This window comes from Stigmatopora argus, chromosome 15 (genome assembly GCF_051989625.1).
Source record: "Stigmatopora argus isolate UIUO_Sarg chromosome 15, RoL_Sarg_1.0, whole genome shotgun sequence".
Classification (NCBI taxonomy): domain Eukaryota; kingdom Metazoa; phylum Chordata; class Actinopteri; order Syngnathiformes; family Syngnathidae; genus Stigmatopora; species Stigmatopora argus.
In genome coordinates, this window is record NC_135401.1 from 10,521,195 (window position 1) to 10,538,947 (window position 17,753).

The following is a 17,753-nucleotide window of genomic DNA, read 5'->3' on the forward strand; positions in this document are numbered from 1 at the left end:
CCCTCTAAATTACAGACTGAGTGAACATTTTGCATGTGCACATAACCAGGAAAATGAATGAAAACATTGCGAGATGTGCTTCCCCATGCTAATGTTGTTAAGTTAAAAACTAAAAAACGACATAGTATAGTAAGGCTTTTTTCCTAAAAAACGACATAGTATAGTAAGGTTTTTTCCTAAAAAACGACATAGTGTATATAGTAAGGCTTTTTTTCTTTAAAAAAAAAACGACAGTATAGTAAGGCTTTTTTTCTTAAAATACGACATAGTATATAGTAAGGCTTTTTAATTTGTAAAAAATGACCATGTATAGTAAGGCTTTTTTCTTTAAAAATGACCATGTATAGTAAGGCTTTTTATTTTTTTAAAATGGCCATGCAAAGTAAGGCTTTTTATATTAAAAAAAAAAAACGAACACACTCTTTTACAGCATCAAGACTACAAAAATGGCGACTATAGTACGTCATCTTCCAAACATGGTCATTGCGTCGGGAGGACAAATCACCTCCTATGGGCGTGGTTACGCCCATTGGTGACGCAGGTGCTTAAATTATGAACCTGCGCAGCATTTCGCCCTTTGGCGCAGCCATTTTCATGCCGTCGGTCGAATGACTAGCACCCAAACGAGGTAAGCCCTAGACTAGAGCAATTTACTGGCCTATGTGCATTTTTAACACCCCACCGGGAGATTTTTTTAGGAATCAATTGAGCCAAAACGCCAACAAATCTGTTAGTTTATTGCCAGGTCGAACACACCGTCGACATTTGAAGTATGGGGTCCTTGGCATGTCACTAGCTAGCTTAGCATTAGCCTCACGACATTTGACTTCAAAAGTATTTTGTCCGTATTCTCTCCATTATTGAGTCGTGGGGGAAGACTTCATTTTATCAAACAAAGCCGAGATAGCAACGGTCAGTTTGCCAGGTGAAGGTGTGTTGAATGTAATGATAGTTTTCACTGCGATTGCTAAACGCCCTTTTCCAATTTGTAATTCTGTTTTAAAACAAAAATCATTTATACAAATGTGTCAAGCCGACTTTCCCCTAACTTTTAACATCAGTCTGTATATTGAATCGCTTTGTCTGGAAAGGGGAAATTAGCACAGAGCATTCACTAACTTATTTTCATTCTTTATCTTGATCATTTACTTGAAGATTTCTCTTTCCTGTAATAATTGTTTGCACTTCCCAAATAGCTTGGTTCAATCAAGATGCAGCTATTCCCGTGTGTCCAGAACCATGCACACCCTTGAGGGGAGAGGAGACTGGGCCAAGGTATCAAGGTAATACTAATGACCAAAAAAAACCACCTAAACACATCTGTCGAATCTCCAGTCTATGTATATGATAACGTTTGCTCTATTTTTTTTGCATGCACCAGGTCCATGGTGATGTCCAGACCCTGGAGGACCAGGTGATCTTCCCAGGTTGCCCACTTGAAGATGATGCATCGTCTCTGAACTCTGACCGAGGTTAATACCGTATTTTCACGCCTATTTGGCGCATCGTTTCTTACGCCGCAGTGTCAGTAACGAGTGCTATTTCTGTATTTTAGACACACAGCATTTCATATGGATTAAGATCGAAATGCGATAGCGCTGGCTACCGGAAGCAGCTTATTTCCGGGTTATATTGTATCCAAGTCAAAACATTCCAATCTCACATTATTTTATTGACTAAAGTTGCAATTTACTAACCCCCTCTTATTTTATAGGTGATGTCCTGATCCCTAAGGTGAGGAGGATTCCTTTTTTTTTTTTCAATCAGAAATTTCAATAAAAGAGATTTGAGTGTCATTTGTCTTTGTTAAAACACTTGGAGAAAAAAGACCCAAGACCCTCAATGGTCTTTTTTTTTCCTTTTTATTCAAAATGTTGCTTTTGTCTACAGGTGGAGAATGTGAGCCTAAGTGTGCAAATGTATATCTTTGAATAAAACATCATTATGCTTGCATTCCTTTGCTAGTTCTATGAAGAAAAATACATGAGTATATTTCAAAGGCTTTATTTTCCCACAATGGGGTAATTGAGAAGTTCACATAGGTCTTCCAGCATTTAAAGATGAGGTGGTGTTTCCATTGATGAATCTCTTCTTGGCACTGGATGGAATTCTGGGGAGAAAAAAAAAAAAGAGGGTCAAAGCACAATAGACTAAGTCCAACATTAAAAAAAATAGACTGGGGGCCAGTTAGGTTTTACCAACATGAGAAAGACCCATCTCTCTTCAGATGTGGTGGGAGATCTGGAAAACATACTGGGTTGGTGTCAAAGGCTTTGCCAAGCTCCAAAGTCACGTTGATTTGGGTGGACCTTGAAGAGAAGCAAAATAGAGTATTTTTAGTAAACATGACATGAAAATAATGAATCAAATAACCTGAAAAACAGGTCTTACGTCATACACGACTTCTTTGGTCAGCTTCCACCATCTCCATGGCTTTAAACCTCTGCAAAACACCACAGCATGATTATGTCATTGCTTATTTAACCATTTTGATGCACAAATGACTCCCATTCAATCAAAAAAATAAAATACGTCTCACAAAGCTCTTAGACGGAGGAAAAATGGTTGTTTAAACGAGTCAAAAATGACCCCTGCGCTACGGTTGAATGAATGTCTCGCTTAGGTTTTGTCAAAACCACAATTAAAAATCAAAAGGTCCAAGCCCTGAAGTCTTCCTTTAGGAAAGGGAAGGGCAAAGGTATATACGTATTCTAGAAGTGTACTGTTTATTCCTTACACCTCCACTTGATGGCACGAGTGTGAGTTACCCACACAGGAACTTGCTATTAAAAATCAACGCCAACCCAGTTAAAGTGTCTTCATTCAAAATTGGAGTGTATCATGATGCTAAACAAGCTAATTTAGGAAAGCCGTGAACACTGGTCGCTGATATCTAAACATTACTGTGACAACAAAATTTCCCGAATACGGGATGAATAAAGTTATCCAATCCAATTACACTGGTAGAGGAATTAGAAGCTATTAAAAAAAGACTCACTTTGCCGACAAACTGCTCCTTTTTGGCCGTTATGGCCACATTCTTGATGTTTCCCAGCAGTCTGTCCTCGTTGAGGGACTGAAACACACAATGGAAAGGTTTCTTTTTAAACATTAAGAGCAATAGGTGATGCAATGTAGCCAACTTGCTAGCAAACATTTGTGTTTGCATCCACGTCGGGGCTACATCACGCCAATGAAGCACGTTCCCGTCAAAAAGCACTCTTGAAATGAGAACTGGGGCTACGAAATCCCCAAAAGACAAAGTACCGAACGCGCTGCATTGTCCTGGAAGAAGTTTGTCGGGTCTTTCTTCGGGAAATCGTCAATTCTGAGCAGCTCAGCAGTCCAACGCGCACAGCCTCCGGCTCATCCGCCATTTTGAAAAATGGCGGCGTGGCGGCGGGTCTTTTGAACTCTGCCCACAGCCACGCCTCGGCCACGCCTATTACACATAGACACAAAAAAAGAGATCGTTTTCATCATAGAGTGCATTAGTCAGGGGGCTGGGGCTGCAAATACTTTTAGGTTGGGCATTAATACCTCAAAACAAATACATTGTTTTCATAATAACGTACTGTCATTACTTTTTGGTTGGGCTTTAATACTTTAAGATACAATATTGCACATTATGAACATTGCGGTGACATGCACTTCAGTGTTTGTTTTTGACTTCTAAGGTTACATACTTGGATATGCTTTTTCAATTGGGATTCATTTGGCTAAAGCAGGGGTGTCAAACATACGGCCCGCGGGCCGGAACCGGCCCCCAAGGAGGTTCGATCAGGCCCGCAGGATAATTTGAAAGTGGAAAAAAAAGCATAAAAGACATGCAATTAATATTTTTAATTCGCTCCAATTCATGGATTATCCGCTAAGGGGCGCACTCTTTCCATCAGAGTAGAAGACAAGCTGCATCACTCAGCAAACAAACAGCAGCAACTCCATAAATTTTCAGTATGTATTGTATGTGTATGTATGTTTCATGTATGAAGTTTACAGATTTACAGGACAGGCGAACACTTTCTTCATTACACATTTAAAATCACTCTCCTTAGTTTGTAAGGTGCACGCAGGGATTACATTTAGATTTTATATGCGTATGTGTAAGTGGTTTAAAAATTCCTTTCTTTAAAAGTCTCATTTAATCTTAAAGTGCATTACTATATTTTTCAGTACCAATTAAAGTTTTGTGCCTTTGTACAATCAGTGGGATCAGTTGCAATGCATATTTGTGAATGATAAGTCAATTGCACATTTGTCTAAGGAAATATGAGGTGTTTCATGAAATGTTTTGAAAAAGGATAGTTCATTAAATTTCAATATTTTCCTAATGTTCTTGTGCTTCTTTACACCAAAACAAAGGAAAGACATGATATTTGGGTTATTTATAGCAGAGCATGGTATAATTTTAATGGTCCGGCCCACTTGACATCTCCCTAGGCCGTATGTGGCCCACGATGCGAAATGAGTTTGACACCCCTGGACTATATGGTGACATATAGGACACCATACAGGAAATCCCCCCCAACTGTCTTCTGGTCAGCCTTCGGCTTTAGTGGCTGTTGTAATGGTTATGACGTCGAAGAGAAGATGAACCCAGAAGGTTCATTAGTTTTCACCCAGTGCATCTTCGGATGCTGCGCCTGCCTCCATTGCGCATGCCCAACCTCTGCAGGACCCTGCACGGAGGAGGCAGACGAGGAAAATGGCCCTCGATAATTTAATTTTCGCTCAATGCATTCTTTATTTTTTAGCCTTTGTGTTTGGCTTTATCGCTGTGGTGCCTCTGTCCGAAAACACCGAGGACTTCGGGGGGAAATGCTTGTTGTTCACGCGTGGGATGTGGCAGAATGAGAACATCACGGTGTCGAAGCAGCGCTTCATCGTGGAGGAATGGGGAGCAGAATCCTCCTGCAGTTTCATCGCTTTTGTCGGGATTGCTTCCCTCATATTGTCTGCAGTGCAAGCCTGGAGGCTACTCTTCTTCCTTTGCAAAGGACACGATGAGTGAGTACTGACCGCGGTGTTCTCCGATTGAATGGCCCTAAATGTTCCGTCTATCTTCGACGCCCCGGTAGCGTGCTTCTTGAAGCATGACAAGGATTAACACAGCTAAGCTAGGAAGGTAGAAGAACACAAGCGGGCTGCCTATTGTACAGTCATTAACGTCATCTGATTGTTAAAAGAACAAAAAGAAAACAATTATGACAATCGGATGCCTTGGGAACGCCCACCCAATGGCAAAAATAATGTGAATTTTTTAACTGATTCCAGATTGGGTGGGGCAAAGTCTATTTTTGACTATCACCAAGATAAAGCAAGATTTTGTCTAAATTATTAACCCAGTTTTAAATTAAGGGAGTTCAATTACTTGTGCAGGATGTGACTTACTGGCAACTTTATGTGAATGCTTATCACAACTAAAGTAGTGTGTATATAGTGGTTAGTACTTCTACCTAACACTCCAGATGTTTTCCAACCTTTGGTTGTGGGATTTCCCATGTTGTTTTCATTCCTCTAGCTTTTAAAATGTTCATTGAGGACTATGAATGGTAAGACCCAAAATGTGATGTGTTGTCTCCAACACCAGTGATGAAGGACAAGCTCTCTATTAAAAATAATAATAATAAAATGACAGGAAGGATTATGGATTACCTCCTTTTTTTGCAGCTCCATCTTTAATGCTTTCCTAAACCTGCTGATTAGCTCCTTGGTGGTGTTCACCGTCTTCCTGTCAAGCACCATGGTCAGTGTGGGCTTCAACATTTGGTGTGACTCACTCACTGAGGGCGGCACAATGCCCAGCAGGTAGGAGATAAGTACACAGAACACTAAAAATAAATTTTAAGAGTGTTGCATTTCATCTATTAGCCCACATGTGTCAAAGTGGCGGCCTGGGGGCCGAAATTTGGCCCGCTGCATCATTTTGTGTGGCCCGGGAAAGTAAATCATGAGTGCCGACTTTCTGTTTTAGGATCATATTAAAATGAAGAGTATAGATGTATATTAAATTTCCTGTTTTTCCCCTTTTAAATCAATAATTTAATTTTTTTATATATTTTTTCTGTGTTTTTAGTTCAAAAATCATTGTAAAATCTAAAAATATATTTAAAAAGCTAAAATAAACATTGTTTTAGATCTATAAAAAATATTCAGGGATTTTAATCCAGTTCTTTTAATCCATTTATAAAAAAAATCTAAATATATCTAAAATGGTCCGGCCTACGTGAAATCAAGTTGACGTTAAAGCGGCCCGCGAACCAACCCGAGTCTGACACCCTTGTATTAGCCTAACATACATTATGTGAATCATTTTTAATATACACAAATTAAAAGCACAAAGGTTCAATGGACACCAAACTAGTAAATATTTCACATTGTGCAAGGGAACGATATGACTGGTGTTATGTTATTATTATCTGCAATAAATAGAAAAACAATAAACAATAAAACAATAAACTATAAAACAATAAACAATAAACTTTAGACCCTTTATTGACGCTGGGAGGAGGCAATGCCCCATCTGGAAACTCTGCTGCAGACCAGATGGTCTACACTACTAATTTGACAGTGAAATGATAATAGTCCAGAAAACTGGGAATGTAATTGTAATTAAAACACTAGGGAGGGATCTCAATCACTCACATTTCCCATAGCAAAAACATCTATAATCTCAGTACGCTGTGATGTATTGTGAATTCAAATTAGATTGATTTCCCTTAGGTGTGAAGACCTGCAGGATACTGATTTAGAACTGGGTCTGAACAACTCGGCTTTTTATGACCAGTTTGCTATAGCTCAGGTAAATCCCAAAACCATCACTCTACGGAGCCAACCAAAAGAGTCCATCCGTCATCATTAAAATAAATTCTGCTCATTTTTTCAGTTTGGTCTGTGGGCTTCGTGGCTCACATGGCTGGCCATTACTGTGTTGGCCTTCCTCAAGGTATACCACAACTACAGACAAGAAGACCTGCTGGATAGTCTCATCCATGAGAAGGATCTGCTACTTGGACGTTCTTTTCGCCGCAACTCTGACCTCAAAACCGGCCTCATCTAAGAGGCAAAGGACCCACACCCAAATATTCACTAACTCCCCAGTTCATACATTTCCTCTCTGCCATGGCAAACTCAAATGCTTACCCTTTTTGACAATCAAAATGAGTTGCTTTTTGTGTGCAGATGGTGAATGGAACAGTTTAAGGCTTTTCACTAGTAAATTAATTATCATTAATTTCCGTTGATCCTTGCTTTAAATTGTCTTCCTCCTTTGAATCAGATGGTTTGGGTCGTAACGATGACATTCGTAGTAAATATTCTACCACTAAGGATCCACAAATATTCCATAATACTGAATTATGTCTTTGTGAACCATATGCATGAGACCAAATGCATGACTAAATCATAATTCAGTGGGTTTTGGATCTGATATATTGTGGTTTGTACACAGATAAACGTGACTTTTGTTTTATAAAATCGCAGGTCAACAATTAATCCTGCATGCTGAAGCAAATTCAATAAAACAGTGTGCTTTTGTGATGTTCCTGCATTAGTGATGCAGTTATAAAAATTATTAACTGTACTTCTAGCGTCCATCCCAAAATGATTTTAGCAGTTTTTATTCCACAGTCTCAAGTATATATTCCCTACCAAGGACTGTCAGCATTAAAAATTCATGCTCTGTTCCATAAAAGCAGAAATTAATGCATGTCACAAAACCTCTGACACCATTTGACTAATTTTATTCAAAACAATAGAATTCATAAGAGAAGCAACCAAGAAAATCCCTCATAAAGGCACTTTTTTATAAAGTGACCACACATTAAATGCAGTTAAGCTAAAACGTGCATACATTTCTTCATTACCAGGGAGTTATTTTTTTTACAAAATGTCTTTGCTTCCATATTAATATTATGTTTAATATTGCTTTGACATAATGCACTTCATGAAATCTACTACATGAATAACTGTTTGAATGGTAAATATGGGGTGTGCATTATTGCTCATAATGAGAGTTCCACATTGTGAGGTGCTCCTACAAATAAACTTATGTGGTGGTTCCAATCATGCTTTGATAAAGGAAACTCACTTTACAATTCTTTGTTCAGTATCTGTTTCACTTCAAAACACCTGTGTAAATTGAACATGATCCAGCTGTCACTCCACTAAACCAAACTTGTTTAGCAAATGGCTTCAGAAAGGCAATTTCGTTTCAAAAGAAATATAACAGATAGTTTTCAACAATTTCAAATGCATATGATAAGGGATGGTTTTTAAAATGGATTGTCCCTTAGTGTTGCAATGTGACAGAAAGTAATCTCCCAGACAACATCAATGAGGAGGCCGAATCCTCCTCATTTCACACGGATTACAGCTGCCAAATGCACTCACAGGCCACATTAAATATACCTGCACAAGGGCAACCAGGTCCCATTCATGTGCTTCATCAAAAATGATTTAACACGGAGAATGGGACTCACTATTGTCTTTATCTAACAATGCTTGTTTGCAAGTGGAGTGGCTCAAATATCACCAATCATTTCAATTAAAACTCAAAATAAACAGAGCATTGTAATCTTTTACAATTAGCATAATATTGATGCAGCTCTTGTATTTGATTATGTAGTGTGTTGAATATTCTGTCCAGTACATTTTTTAAATTTACATTCATTTGTGGATAAATGCAAAAAAAATATTATTGTAATATTTGTTAGTGTCTTGCACAAACACCTTTAGTTTCATGTCATATACCATAATAAAATAATTATTTGCATTCAAAGACAATCAAGTGCAATACAAATAGAGAGCATTTCGGTAATCCGTCGTGGCAAGCAACACGTGTGCATGAATAAATAAATGGGATGCATTAGGTGTTGTGACAGCAATGGAAAGTTAAATGTAGTGTATACATACAGTGGGGCAAATATAGTATTTAGTCAACCACCAATTGTGCAAGGTCTCCTACTTGAAAAGATTAGAGAGGCCTGTAATTGTCAACATGGGTAAACCTCAACCATGAGAGACAGAATATGGAGAAAAAAAACAGAAAATCAGTTTGATTTTTAAAGAATTTATTTGCAAAAAATGGTGGAAAATAAGTATTTGGTCAATACCAAAAGTTAATCTCAATACTTAGTCATGTACCTTTTGTTGGCAATAACGGAGGCCAAACGTTTTCTGTAACTCTTCACAAGCTTTTCACACACTGTTGCTGGTATTTTGGCCCATTCCTCCATGCAGATCTCCTCTAGAGCAATGATGTTTTGGGGCTGTCGTTGGGCAACACAGACTTTCAACTCCCTCCACAGAATTTCTATGGGGTTGAGATCTGGAGACTGGCTAGGCCACTCCAGGACCTTGAAATGCTTCTTACGAAGCCACTCTTTTGTTGCCCTGGTTGTGTGTTTGGGATCCTTGTAATGCTGAAAGACCCAGCCATGTCTCATCTTCAATGTCCTTGCTGATGGAAGGAGATTTTCACTCAAAACCTCTCGATAGATGGCCCCATTCATTCTTTCCTTTCCACAGATCAGTCATCCTGGTCCCTTTGCCGAAAAGCATGATGTTTTCACCCCCATGCTTCACAGTGGTTATGGTGTTCTTCGGATGCAATTCAGTATTCTTTCTCCTTCAAACACGAGAACCTGTGCTTCTACCTAAAAGTTCTATTTTGGTTTCATCTGACCATAACACATTCTCCCAATCTTCTTCTGGAACATCCAAATGCTCTCTAGCGAGCCGCAAACGGGCCTGGATGTGTACTGACTTCAGCAGGGGGACATGTCTGGCAGTGCAGAATTTGAGTCCTTGAAGGCGCATTGTGTTACTGATAGTAGCCTTTGTTACTGTGGTCCCAGCTCTCTGTACATCATTCACTAGATCCCCCTGTGGTTCTGGGATATTTGGTCACCGTTCTTGTTGTTATTTTGACGCCACGGGGTGAGATCTTGCATGGAGCCCCAGATCGAGAGAGATTATCAGTGGTCTTGTATGTCTTCCATTTTCTATTAATTGAGGTTTATCTATGTTGACAATTGCAGGCCTCTCTAGTCTTTTCAAGTAGGAGAACTTGCACAATTGGTGGTTGACTACATACTTATTTGCCCCACTGTACATGCACGTGCATAAAAGCGCAGTATGAAAATGGGTTGAGAAAGCCATTGGAGCAAATTTTGGATATTATTGATTTCAACTGTATGAAAGTTGTTTTTGAACATTTTCCCCTGTTTCTTTTTTCCACCAACAAGTTTTTATGGAATGTTTTTCAGTTATCAAATTCGAAATAAAATTAACTCTAACCCATATAGATGCAGGATATGCAAGATGGATAACAATTTGGATTCTTATTCATCGATGTAGAATTGCCTGCACCAATGTCAGGTGAATGTATCAATACACCATCACCAGAAAACACTAGTGAGGTTTTATTAGTGAAAGGAAGGTTGGTGTTTACTAGTAGATGGACCTCAAGAAGAATTCCGTACAATTCAAGCAGCTTTCCAAACATGAAAGCAACCTGTTTTTCTTTTTTCTCTTGGGATGCACCCAGTATATGTCTTTTCTCTGATTGGTCCCTTTCATTGCATAGTCAGCCATATCCAACAGGTCCACACAAGCTGCTTAATGTGAAGTAGGTAGAGAGCTAGGACGGTCTCCAGCTGCTCGTATGCTCGCTGTGGATGTCGTCTGTCTGTATAGTACATGGCAACGCCCAGGATGGACATCATCAGGAAGAGGCAAATGAATCGAATAAGGTGAGGGCGGGGCGGCGACGTCTCATAAACTATATAGAGACACATAAATGCACACTAAAGATGAAATACAATTTTATATAAATACTACAATTCTCTGTAGGATCAACACTTCTGACTATTAACATCATTCGCAGAGCAGTTTTACTCACAATTACAATTGTGTTAAAAGGGAAGGGGCCAATTAAAATCCATGGCTGTTTGGAGTGGCCTATTGAGCGAGTTTAGCATGTTGCAGTGTATTCACCCAAACCCACAGACAACCCTGAAAACACAACCCCACTTGGTAGACTGGGTAAACACTCTAAATTGCCCCTATAGGTATGAGTGTGAGCATGAATGGTTGTCCGTCTGGCTGGCCACCAATTCACCCGACTGGTGCCCATAGTTGGCTGGGATAGGCTCCAACACCCACTGCTACCCTTATGGGGATAAGGCGGTTCAAACATTTTTTTTGTTTGAACTGTAGGAGCTAGTACTTATTGCTAACAACATGAGAGTCGCCACTCAGATGCTTAATAAATGCATAATTAATATGATAAGGGAAAATAGAAGTACTCAAAATATCCCTGTGTGTCAAGTGAGTCCATGCACTTGCATACAGACTCTCTGCCCGTATCGTTACATGACGGAACATCTGTGTTAATATAAATGCAACATGTCAGGAAAAAAAACATGTACAAATAGCTGTTTGATCCCTCGAGATTATACTCTTTCAAAACATGAGGCACAGAGAGTGCCTTTTATGCATGCTTGCATGCATAAGTAATGTAACTCTTAGAAGCAAACCATTTGCTTATGTGTAGATGACACTGGAAATTTGTTTTTCAGTGCTTTGTTGTGTACATTGTATGAATAGAATAACTAACAAAACCCTGTAAAAAATGATTTTTGTCTACTCACCATGTACTGTGGTCTCAGGATCTTGGAATCGAACCCTCCGCTCACTTTTCCGCCTCTGGTTGGATTCTGGGTCAGATCTGTAAGGAGGACTTGGCTTCTTGAGGATCGATGCAGGGGTTTTGTCATTGGGAAACTAGATCAAAAACAACAAGAAGCCACTACAAATTTCAATATGCCAACGGGAAACATCTTAAAATAAAGACATGCACACATCCCCACACACATGCCAGTCCGTGCTCTTACCAATGATATATTGCTATATCATTTTTACTTCTAAAAGGAAACACCCCTAGTAGGACAAAAGGAGCGTGTTTGCTAGTGTAGCTGTGTATACCTTGAATTGTACTTTGTCTTGCTGGTGGTGGTGAGAGTCTTTTCTGTGACGAATCTCTGAGTGTTTTTCTTGATGTGAATGAGGAAAACCGTTGACTGTGACAGTAAGTGATTCATCATCACTGAAGCGTTTTGACAGCATCGACATACAATGACCCAGGGAGTCTACCAAGCAAACAATTTTTTATATGATCACTTCCAATACTGCAGTTTTTTTTATTAAAACTCTACATGTTTTAATTTCTAATGAACTCTGTCTGCACCCACTAATGAGACATATCGAGGATTTGGCATTTTGTGCATTTGCTGATACTCACTGATAATCCTGTTAATTGATTTCACAAAAATCTAAATATAAATTTTACTCGCCTGAATATTCAGTCTTGCCAATTTCAACATACACTGTGGCCATGAGCTCCAGGCTTCTGGCAGTTATAGGGTGGTCATTACCAAAGGCCCTTTGGTGGATTTTGGCAGCCTGAATAGAGTCCAAATTAGAAATAAACTCCTCAAATGTTGAGAACAAAAAGCAAGAGAATAACAATTTAAAAAAAGACATACCTTACCACTGTACTCAAGCGCAAGATGAGGTCTGAAAGGGGGAGAGGAAATCCATTAATCACACCTCCAAGAAAGTATAAAGACCTGTCACACACAATATTAAGACACGAAATATATCTGACCCTAGGGATGTGTTGTAGGACCCAAAGGATGAAAAAACACACAAGGATAGAAGCCTACTAAAACATATCCACTGCAAATTGTACTAAAAAAACTAAAAAATATACAATAATAATATATTATATAATATTATTTGAGTTTCTCCCTTTTCCCCCTAGGTTTTAATAACAAAGGCAGGTGGGATTAAAATCGTATCTGTATATTTTCCAACTTAACATCCTGAGGTGCAGCAATGAACCCAACCAATAAATGGATAAGCAGGAAGTGGGTATTTGGCTGCCTGGTAGTTGAAAACTTTACTTTTGCCAGTGAATATGTGCTGATGTTGTTTAGAGATTATGTACTTGGTTCAATACAGATCACTCAGCTGTGTTTCCTCATATGTGACCCATCACAGCGTCACCCTCATGACTTCAACTCGAGCGTAAAAATGTGGAACAACCTCTGTTTACCATGACAGAATGTCAGACTTGCCCTTCCGAAGCCACACATTCTTTCAATTAGTAATGCCTGAGTCTCGCTTCAACTCGCCTCTTTTAAGGAGACTCATGGCGGATGCATAATCAGAGAACCCTGAAAAAAACCTTCCCATAATGTTGATAAAAGATGAAGGCACAGGTGTTTCAAGACTATATTCATAAAAAAGATAATTTGACCATATTTCTGTTTGCCTGCCAGATGTTTGGATATATTACCAAAGAGACTATATTATCAAATCCAAATAAAAACGTAAATTAATTACCTTGTCATTAAAAGCAATCTGGCAGTACAACCCCTACAGTATTAAACAAACATTGAGTATGTACAGAATTAACCTCTGACAAACCCATTGATTGCTTCAATTCACACGAAACGTCAAATCCAGCATACTGGAAGTTTTACCTACTGTTTGCTCATAATGCAGAGCTGGGCCAGTCGCTCGAGTTGCTGTGCCTGGGAGGCTTGCTCCGAGAGCTCCTCTGGGGACACCCATCCTGCAGAGCAAAGTGAAGACTCCTTCTGGGGCCCTGTTACACAAATGCAGGGCATGGGATTGAGGTCTCCTAGCTCCCAAAACACACAGGCTCTATCAAAGTCCTCTCTTCTGACTATATGCGAGCTTTCTATATATCATAGGGTGTCTTTCTACTCAGAACACGGATAAGAAACAACAGAGAGGTGGAGACTAGAGCAGAGAGATATGGGTAGAAGAAGGCAGATAAGCGGGTCAAACAAAACACTCACCACACCCACTGGAACACTCTGACACACATGCATGCAAGGTGACACAACAAACAAAGTCTATGCTCACATCTCATACACTAAATAGGAGGAAATTATTCACAAAAGGGAACTAACAAACTTGTTTTACTAACATAGCCGTGACCAAAAGTGAATTCATTATGTACTACAAAGCAACACACGGTTACCAATCAGCATAGCAAGGGGACATATGTCTGTGATTCATGCAGTACACAGGCTGAGAGCTAGACGTAATGTTTGATCGGAACACATGTGAAAGCAATGCAACACCCAGAAGGTAAACAAACAAGGAGTGGAAAAAAAACTTTGACAGGGCCGTCAGTTGCATTTACAAGGTCATATTAAATAGTTATTTTAATTAGTGATTGTTCTCATTATAATGCATGGGTTTTTAAATAAAGATTCTATCTGATACAGTACAGCCCTATTTTAATTTTAGTTTTACTTGGTTCCCTTTATCAACACCTTCCATAGTTCTACCTCATCAAGGCTTGTATACATTCCAATAAAAATGACCTTAACAGATCTAATTTCTTGATTTATAAATTGCTAAAGCAATTTTTACAAGACGTATTAACGTATTAAACAGATTTAAAAAATATATTGGGATGCTGTTATGTTAATGTTCCAAGGTAAGATGACAGCCATAACAACCACCCATAAGAGCAAATGCCGTAAACCAGTGAAAACAAACAACTCGAAAACATTTCACCTACAACAGCAAGGATTAGATAATAACAAGCAAATGACACTGTGAAACTATCTCAGATTATGAAGAAAATGGCATAGCAGACAAATATTAGTGCATACATTTTCTGTAATATAAAATATAATTTTGCGCTTATTGAACTTGCCTGTGTTCCTATGGAGAGCTGTGAGCTCAATCAATGCAACTTCATAGAACATTTTCTCAGCCTGGATGAACTGGAGGGCTTTCTCATCTGTTTATATGGGTAAAGGATTATTCTTTTGTCCATTGGGATTTGTCTGTTGTTGGAGATAAAAACAACCCTGTTGTCGAGCTCAACTTATTTTCTTGTACTCACCCCTACTACACATTAAAAGAATGACTTCTTTATGCTATAAACGGTGCAAATTGTTAATTTGTTCAAGAAATGGAACAATTGAAAAGAGTTTTCAGTATTGATAAAGTACATCCCCACTACAATGTTAATTATGAGGGAGTTGTTTATTGGAAACATCTTTGATTTCACAGTAATGTTATCGTCAAATGCCTTTCTATTTATAGCACATCCAAAAATAATGCCTGCTCACACTGTCCGGAACATTTCTTTGAACTTGGCCTACTATGAAATGACACAAAAGCTGTTAAGTGAATTTTCAAGAGCACATGCCTAAAAATAAATGTCTCCAATAGACTAAAGTGACAATATATTTAAACCAAAACTCTCATTTGTAAAGCTATAAATTTCTCCTGGTTTTGACTCAATGCACAGCACTATCATTAAGATAATTCTATCTTCCTTTGACACATTTCTTTTTAATAACACTAATTTGTAATACTAATTAGTCTCACTTATTGCTATTAAAATGAGTTTCATGCTGTCTTCATTGAACTAAGGTATGCATTTTATATTAGAAAAAGCTCATGGCAACCTGACAAAATGTCACCTATTTGCTGTAAAGAATGGTCAACTTGTTTCACTTTAGTTAAAAGTGATTTATTTGCAGTATACACGGGTATAACTAACCCCCCTCCCCCTTTTTTATTGCAGTTATCTGGATTTAGATCGAACCTACTGCACACCATGATCGCACAAGGCACTCTGATGTGGTGTGTGGTATATTAATTAAGAATTACTGTAAGCGAAACAGAGAAATGTAAATAACACACCGTTGTATTCCTTTTTTTCCCCTCATGTTGATAGGACCCCTGTAACGCAGATTTTCCTGACCTTATTCTTCTTTGGCTGCACTCTATCTAAGAACTGTATCAGTAAACATCCATCAACTAAAACAGCTTTTGACTTGGGCAAAGTTCACTCTGCTGTTAGCTAAGTATCACATCCAAAGCAGTTATTGCACACACAGTCTAATGCGTAGCCACACATGTTCCCCAAAATATATATTGTTGCTCATTCATATCCCTGTCCCACTACTGGCTTGGTTCTAAACATTGACCTACAAAGGGACATGGAATGAATAGTGTCTTTAAAATGGAATCTAAAAATAATCCTGACATGATTATTTTCACTGCTTGCTCAGGTCACTAAATGAACTACATTTTAACACAGGCATTAATATTGATGCGACAATTTAATAATGCTCTGCAGGCCAGAGGATGTCACCCTGTCCTACGAGGTAAGTAGATAATGCTTCACGCTGAAAGGGTCCTGCTGATTGCTTGAGTTGAAGCGACACCTAACAAATGTTGCTATTTAAACAGTGGTCAGTGAGGGGTAACCCCTGGGTCATGTAGCAGGATAGTTAGAGACAATGTCTCCGCGACAGGGAGAAGGAAGTATATACTGACATCCAACAGTCTCTGTTCTCCCATTGCTGTATAATGTAATGCTTTATGGAGGCTGTTAAGTGGCAATAGGCAACCTAGTCAAGTGCAGATACAAGTTAATTAGTTTACTCGGCCGCTCTGTTGTGCCAAGATAAGAGCTTGCAAATCCTCTTACCACTAAAGCTTCAGCTTTAGACAAACACTGTGGTATTGCCGGACAAACGTGACATTGTTACCCCATTAACAGACATTGACTCCCTATTCCAACACATCCTTTCATATTGTATTCCGTAAATGATCTACGGTCTGGTTGGCTGGTCAAAGTGCAAAATTGATCAGGATACAGTTCTTTTCAGTGATGAACAGCTCTGCAATCTGTAAAGAAAGACTGTGGTTAAAAGTTTTGGATGATGTCATGAGTTGTCAAACAATTTCCTTAGTCTGAGAACTAATGTTCCCGTGGTCTGGAATGGACTATATTTGGCATTTGGAACATCCCTTCATTTGTTACAGAACAGAATACAACTCACTACAACTACACTAGACACACAATGTAAGGGATAATTAGTTTGTTCCAAGTGCCTGATGTACAATATCCTTTATAGCAGGAGTCTCACATCTATGCATGGGACAAAAACAATGTGATGCTTGCTTACCTGATGCAGGCAGTTTGGCAAAGAGGTAAAGCTATGCACATGGGTCAGTCCAAGCAGGCAGCTAAGAAAACAGTGCAGGGCGGCCTGATACTCCCCCTGCTGCTGGAGCTGCTGTCCCAGCTCAAACAGGCCCTCCCTCCCCACACTCAGCATCCCCAGTCCCAGCCAGAGCCAGCACCATCTGCCATCAGAGAGCTCCAGATCTCACAAGCAGCTGATGGCACACGCCGACTCTCAATCTCGTCAAGGACAGGTTGAAAGAAGCGGGTCGTTCAAGCTCCGGCGACTCATGCTGATCAGGTCCATTCCCCCTTCTCTTCCCAGGCTGCACCAGGAAAGGAGGACAGAGGAAGTGGAGAGTATTAACAGATTGAGTGGCAGAGCTTTGGACCAATCAGCAATGTACACAGTTGTTCTCCACCCTACAATGGAGAAAGTACAATGTTGTGATGATGAAACATAACATGACACTGATCTATGAGTTTTAGATTTAAAAATATTTTCTATTACAGGATTCGGCCTACATGGGCATGAATCTTGCTTCCACAGAGAAGGTGAATTACTATAGCCAAAGGTTTGTGAATGCCATGGTTCCAAATTTTTACATCAAAATGTAAGATATGTGATTGTTTTGCTTACATTAAACCTACAGATTTAAACACACAGCTAATAACATCCGTGTGCGGTCGATTGGTCGCCGGTCTTTTGGTCGCC

At 39.2% G+C, this 17,753-nt stretch overlaps 2 protein-coding genes and 2 long non-coding RNA genes across 6 annotated transcripts; 2 read left to right on the forward strand and 2 right to left on the reverse strand.

Moving 5' to 3' along the window:
- Window positions 1-492: 492 nt before the first annotated feature.
- On the forward strand, window positions 493-1,898 carry LOC144089886 (uncharacterized). Of its 2 annotated transcripts, none has more exons than XR_013305216.1 (4): window positions 493-628; window positions 1,197-1,283; window positions 1,382-1,472; window positions 1,715-1,897. It is a non-coding gene; the product is annotated as an uncharacterized LOC144089886 (long non-coding RNA). The 2 variants fall into 2 exon arrangements; XR_013305215.1 differs by having other exon boundaries at window positions 494-628; window positions 1,556-1,898.
- Window positions 1,899-1,988: 90 nt separating this feature from the next.
- On the reverse strand, window positions 1,989-4,668 carry LOC144089743 (uncharacterized). Of its 2 annotated transcripts, none has more exons than XR_013305163.1 (6): window positions 4,620-4,668; window positions 3,268-3,442; window positions 2,999-3,076; window positions 2,392-2,443; window positions 2,203-2,309; window positions 1,989-2,110 (listed from the first exon to the last, which is right to left on the reverse strand). It is a non-coding gene; the product is annotated as an uncharacterized LOC144089743 (long non-coding RNA). The 2 variants fall into 2 exon arrangements; XR_013305164.1 differs by having other exon boundaries at window positions 2,199-2,309.
- tmem179ab (transmembrane protein 179a, genome duplicate B) lies at window positions 4,642-8,088 on the forward strand. The gene is made up of 4 exons (XM_077620872.1): window positions 4,642-5,007; window positions 5,671-5,808; window positions 6,724-6,802; window positions 6,887-8,088. The coding sequence occupies exons 1-4, from the start codon at window positions 4,706-4,708 to the stop codon at window positions 7,058-7,060; spliced, it is 693 nt and encodes a 230-aa protein (XP_077476998.1). The 5' UTR covers window positions 4,642-4,705; the 3' UTR covers window positions 7,061-8,088.
- A 2,431-nt stretch (window positions 8,089-10,519) lies between these two features.
- c15h14orf180 (chromosome 15 C14orf180 homolog) lies at window positions 10,520-17,364 on the reverse strand. Its single transcript, XM_077620871.1, has 9 exons — window positions 17,040-17,364; window positions 16,728-16,758; window positions 14,765-14,851; window positions 13,555-13,675; window positions 12,549-12,579; window positions 12,357-12,465; window positions 11,989-12,152; window positions 11,655-11,787; window positions 10,520-10,783 (listed from the first exon to the last, which is right to left on the reverse strand). The coding sequence occupies exons 1-9, from the start codon at window positions 17,190-17,192 to the stop codon at window positions 10,578-10,580; spliced, it is 1,035 nt and encodes a 344-aa protein (XP_077476997.1). The 5' UTR covers window positions 17,193-17,364; the 3' UTR covers window positions 10,520-10,577.
- Between the last annotated feature and the right edge of the window lie 389 nt (window positions 17,365-17,753).

Excerpts from the sequence above, each read along its gene's own strand:
- tmem179ab (XM_077620872.1), top strand. The coding sequence starts at position 4,706 with ATGGCCCTCGATAATTTAATTTTCGCTCAATGCATTCTTTATTTTTTA. Across the intron at positions 5,809-6,723 it reads GGCGGCACAATGCCCAGCAG|GTGTGAAGACCTGCAGGATA; the intron begins GTAGGAGATAAG and ends GATTTCCCTTAG. Across the intron at positions 6,803-6,886 it reads ACCAGTTTGCTATAGCTCAG|TTTGGTCTGTGGGCTTCGTG; the intron begins GTAAATCCCAAA and ends TCATTTTTTCAG.
- c15h14orf180 (XM_077620871.1), bottom strand. The coding sequence starts at position 17,192 with ATGCTGAGTGTGGGGAGGGAGGGCCTGTTTGAGCTGGGACAGCAGCTC. Across the intron at positions 16,759-17,039 it reads TGCCAAACTGCCTGCATCAG|ATTGCAGAGCTGTTCATCAC; the intron begins GTAAGCAAGCAT and ends CTTTCTTTACAG. Across the intron at positions 10,784-11,654 it reads TCCTGAGACCACAGTACATG|TTTATGAGACGTCGCCGCCC; the intron begins GTGAGTAGACAA and ends GTCTCTATATAG.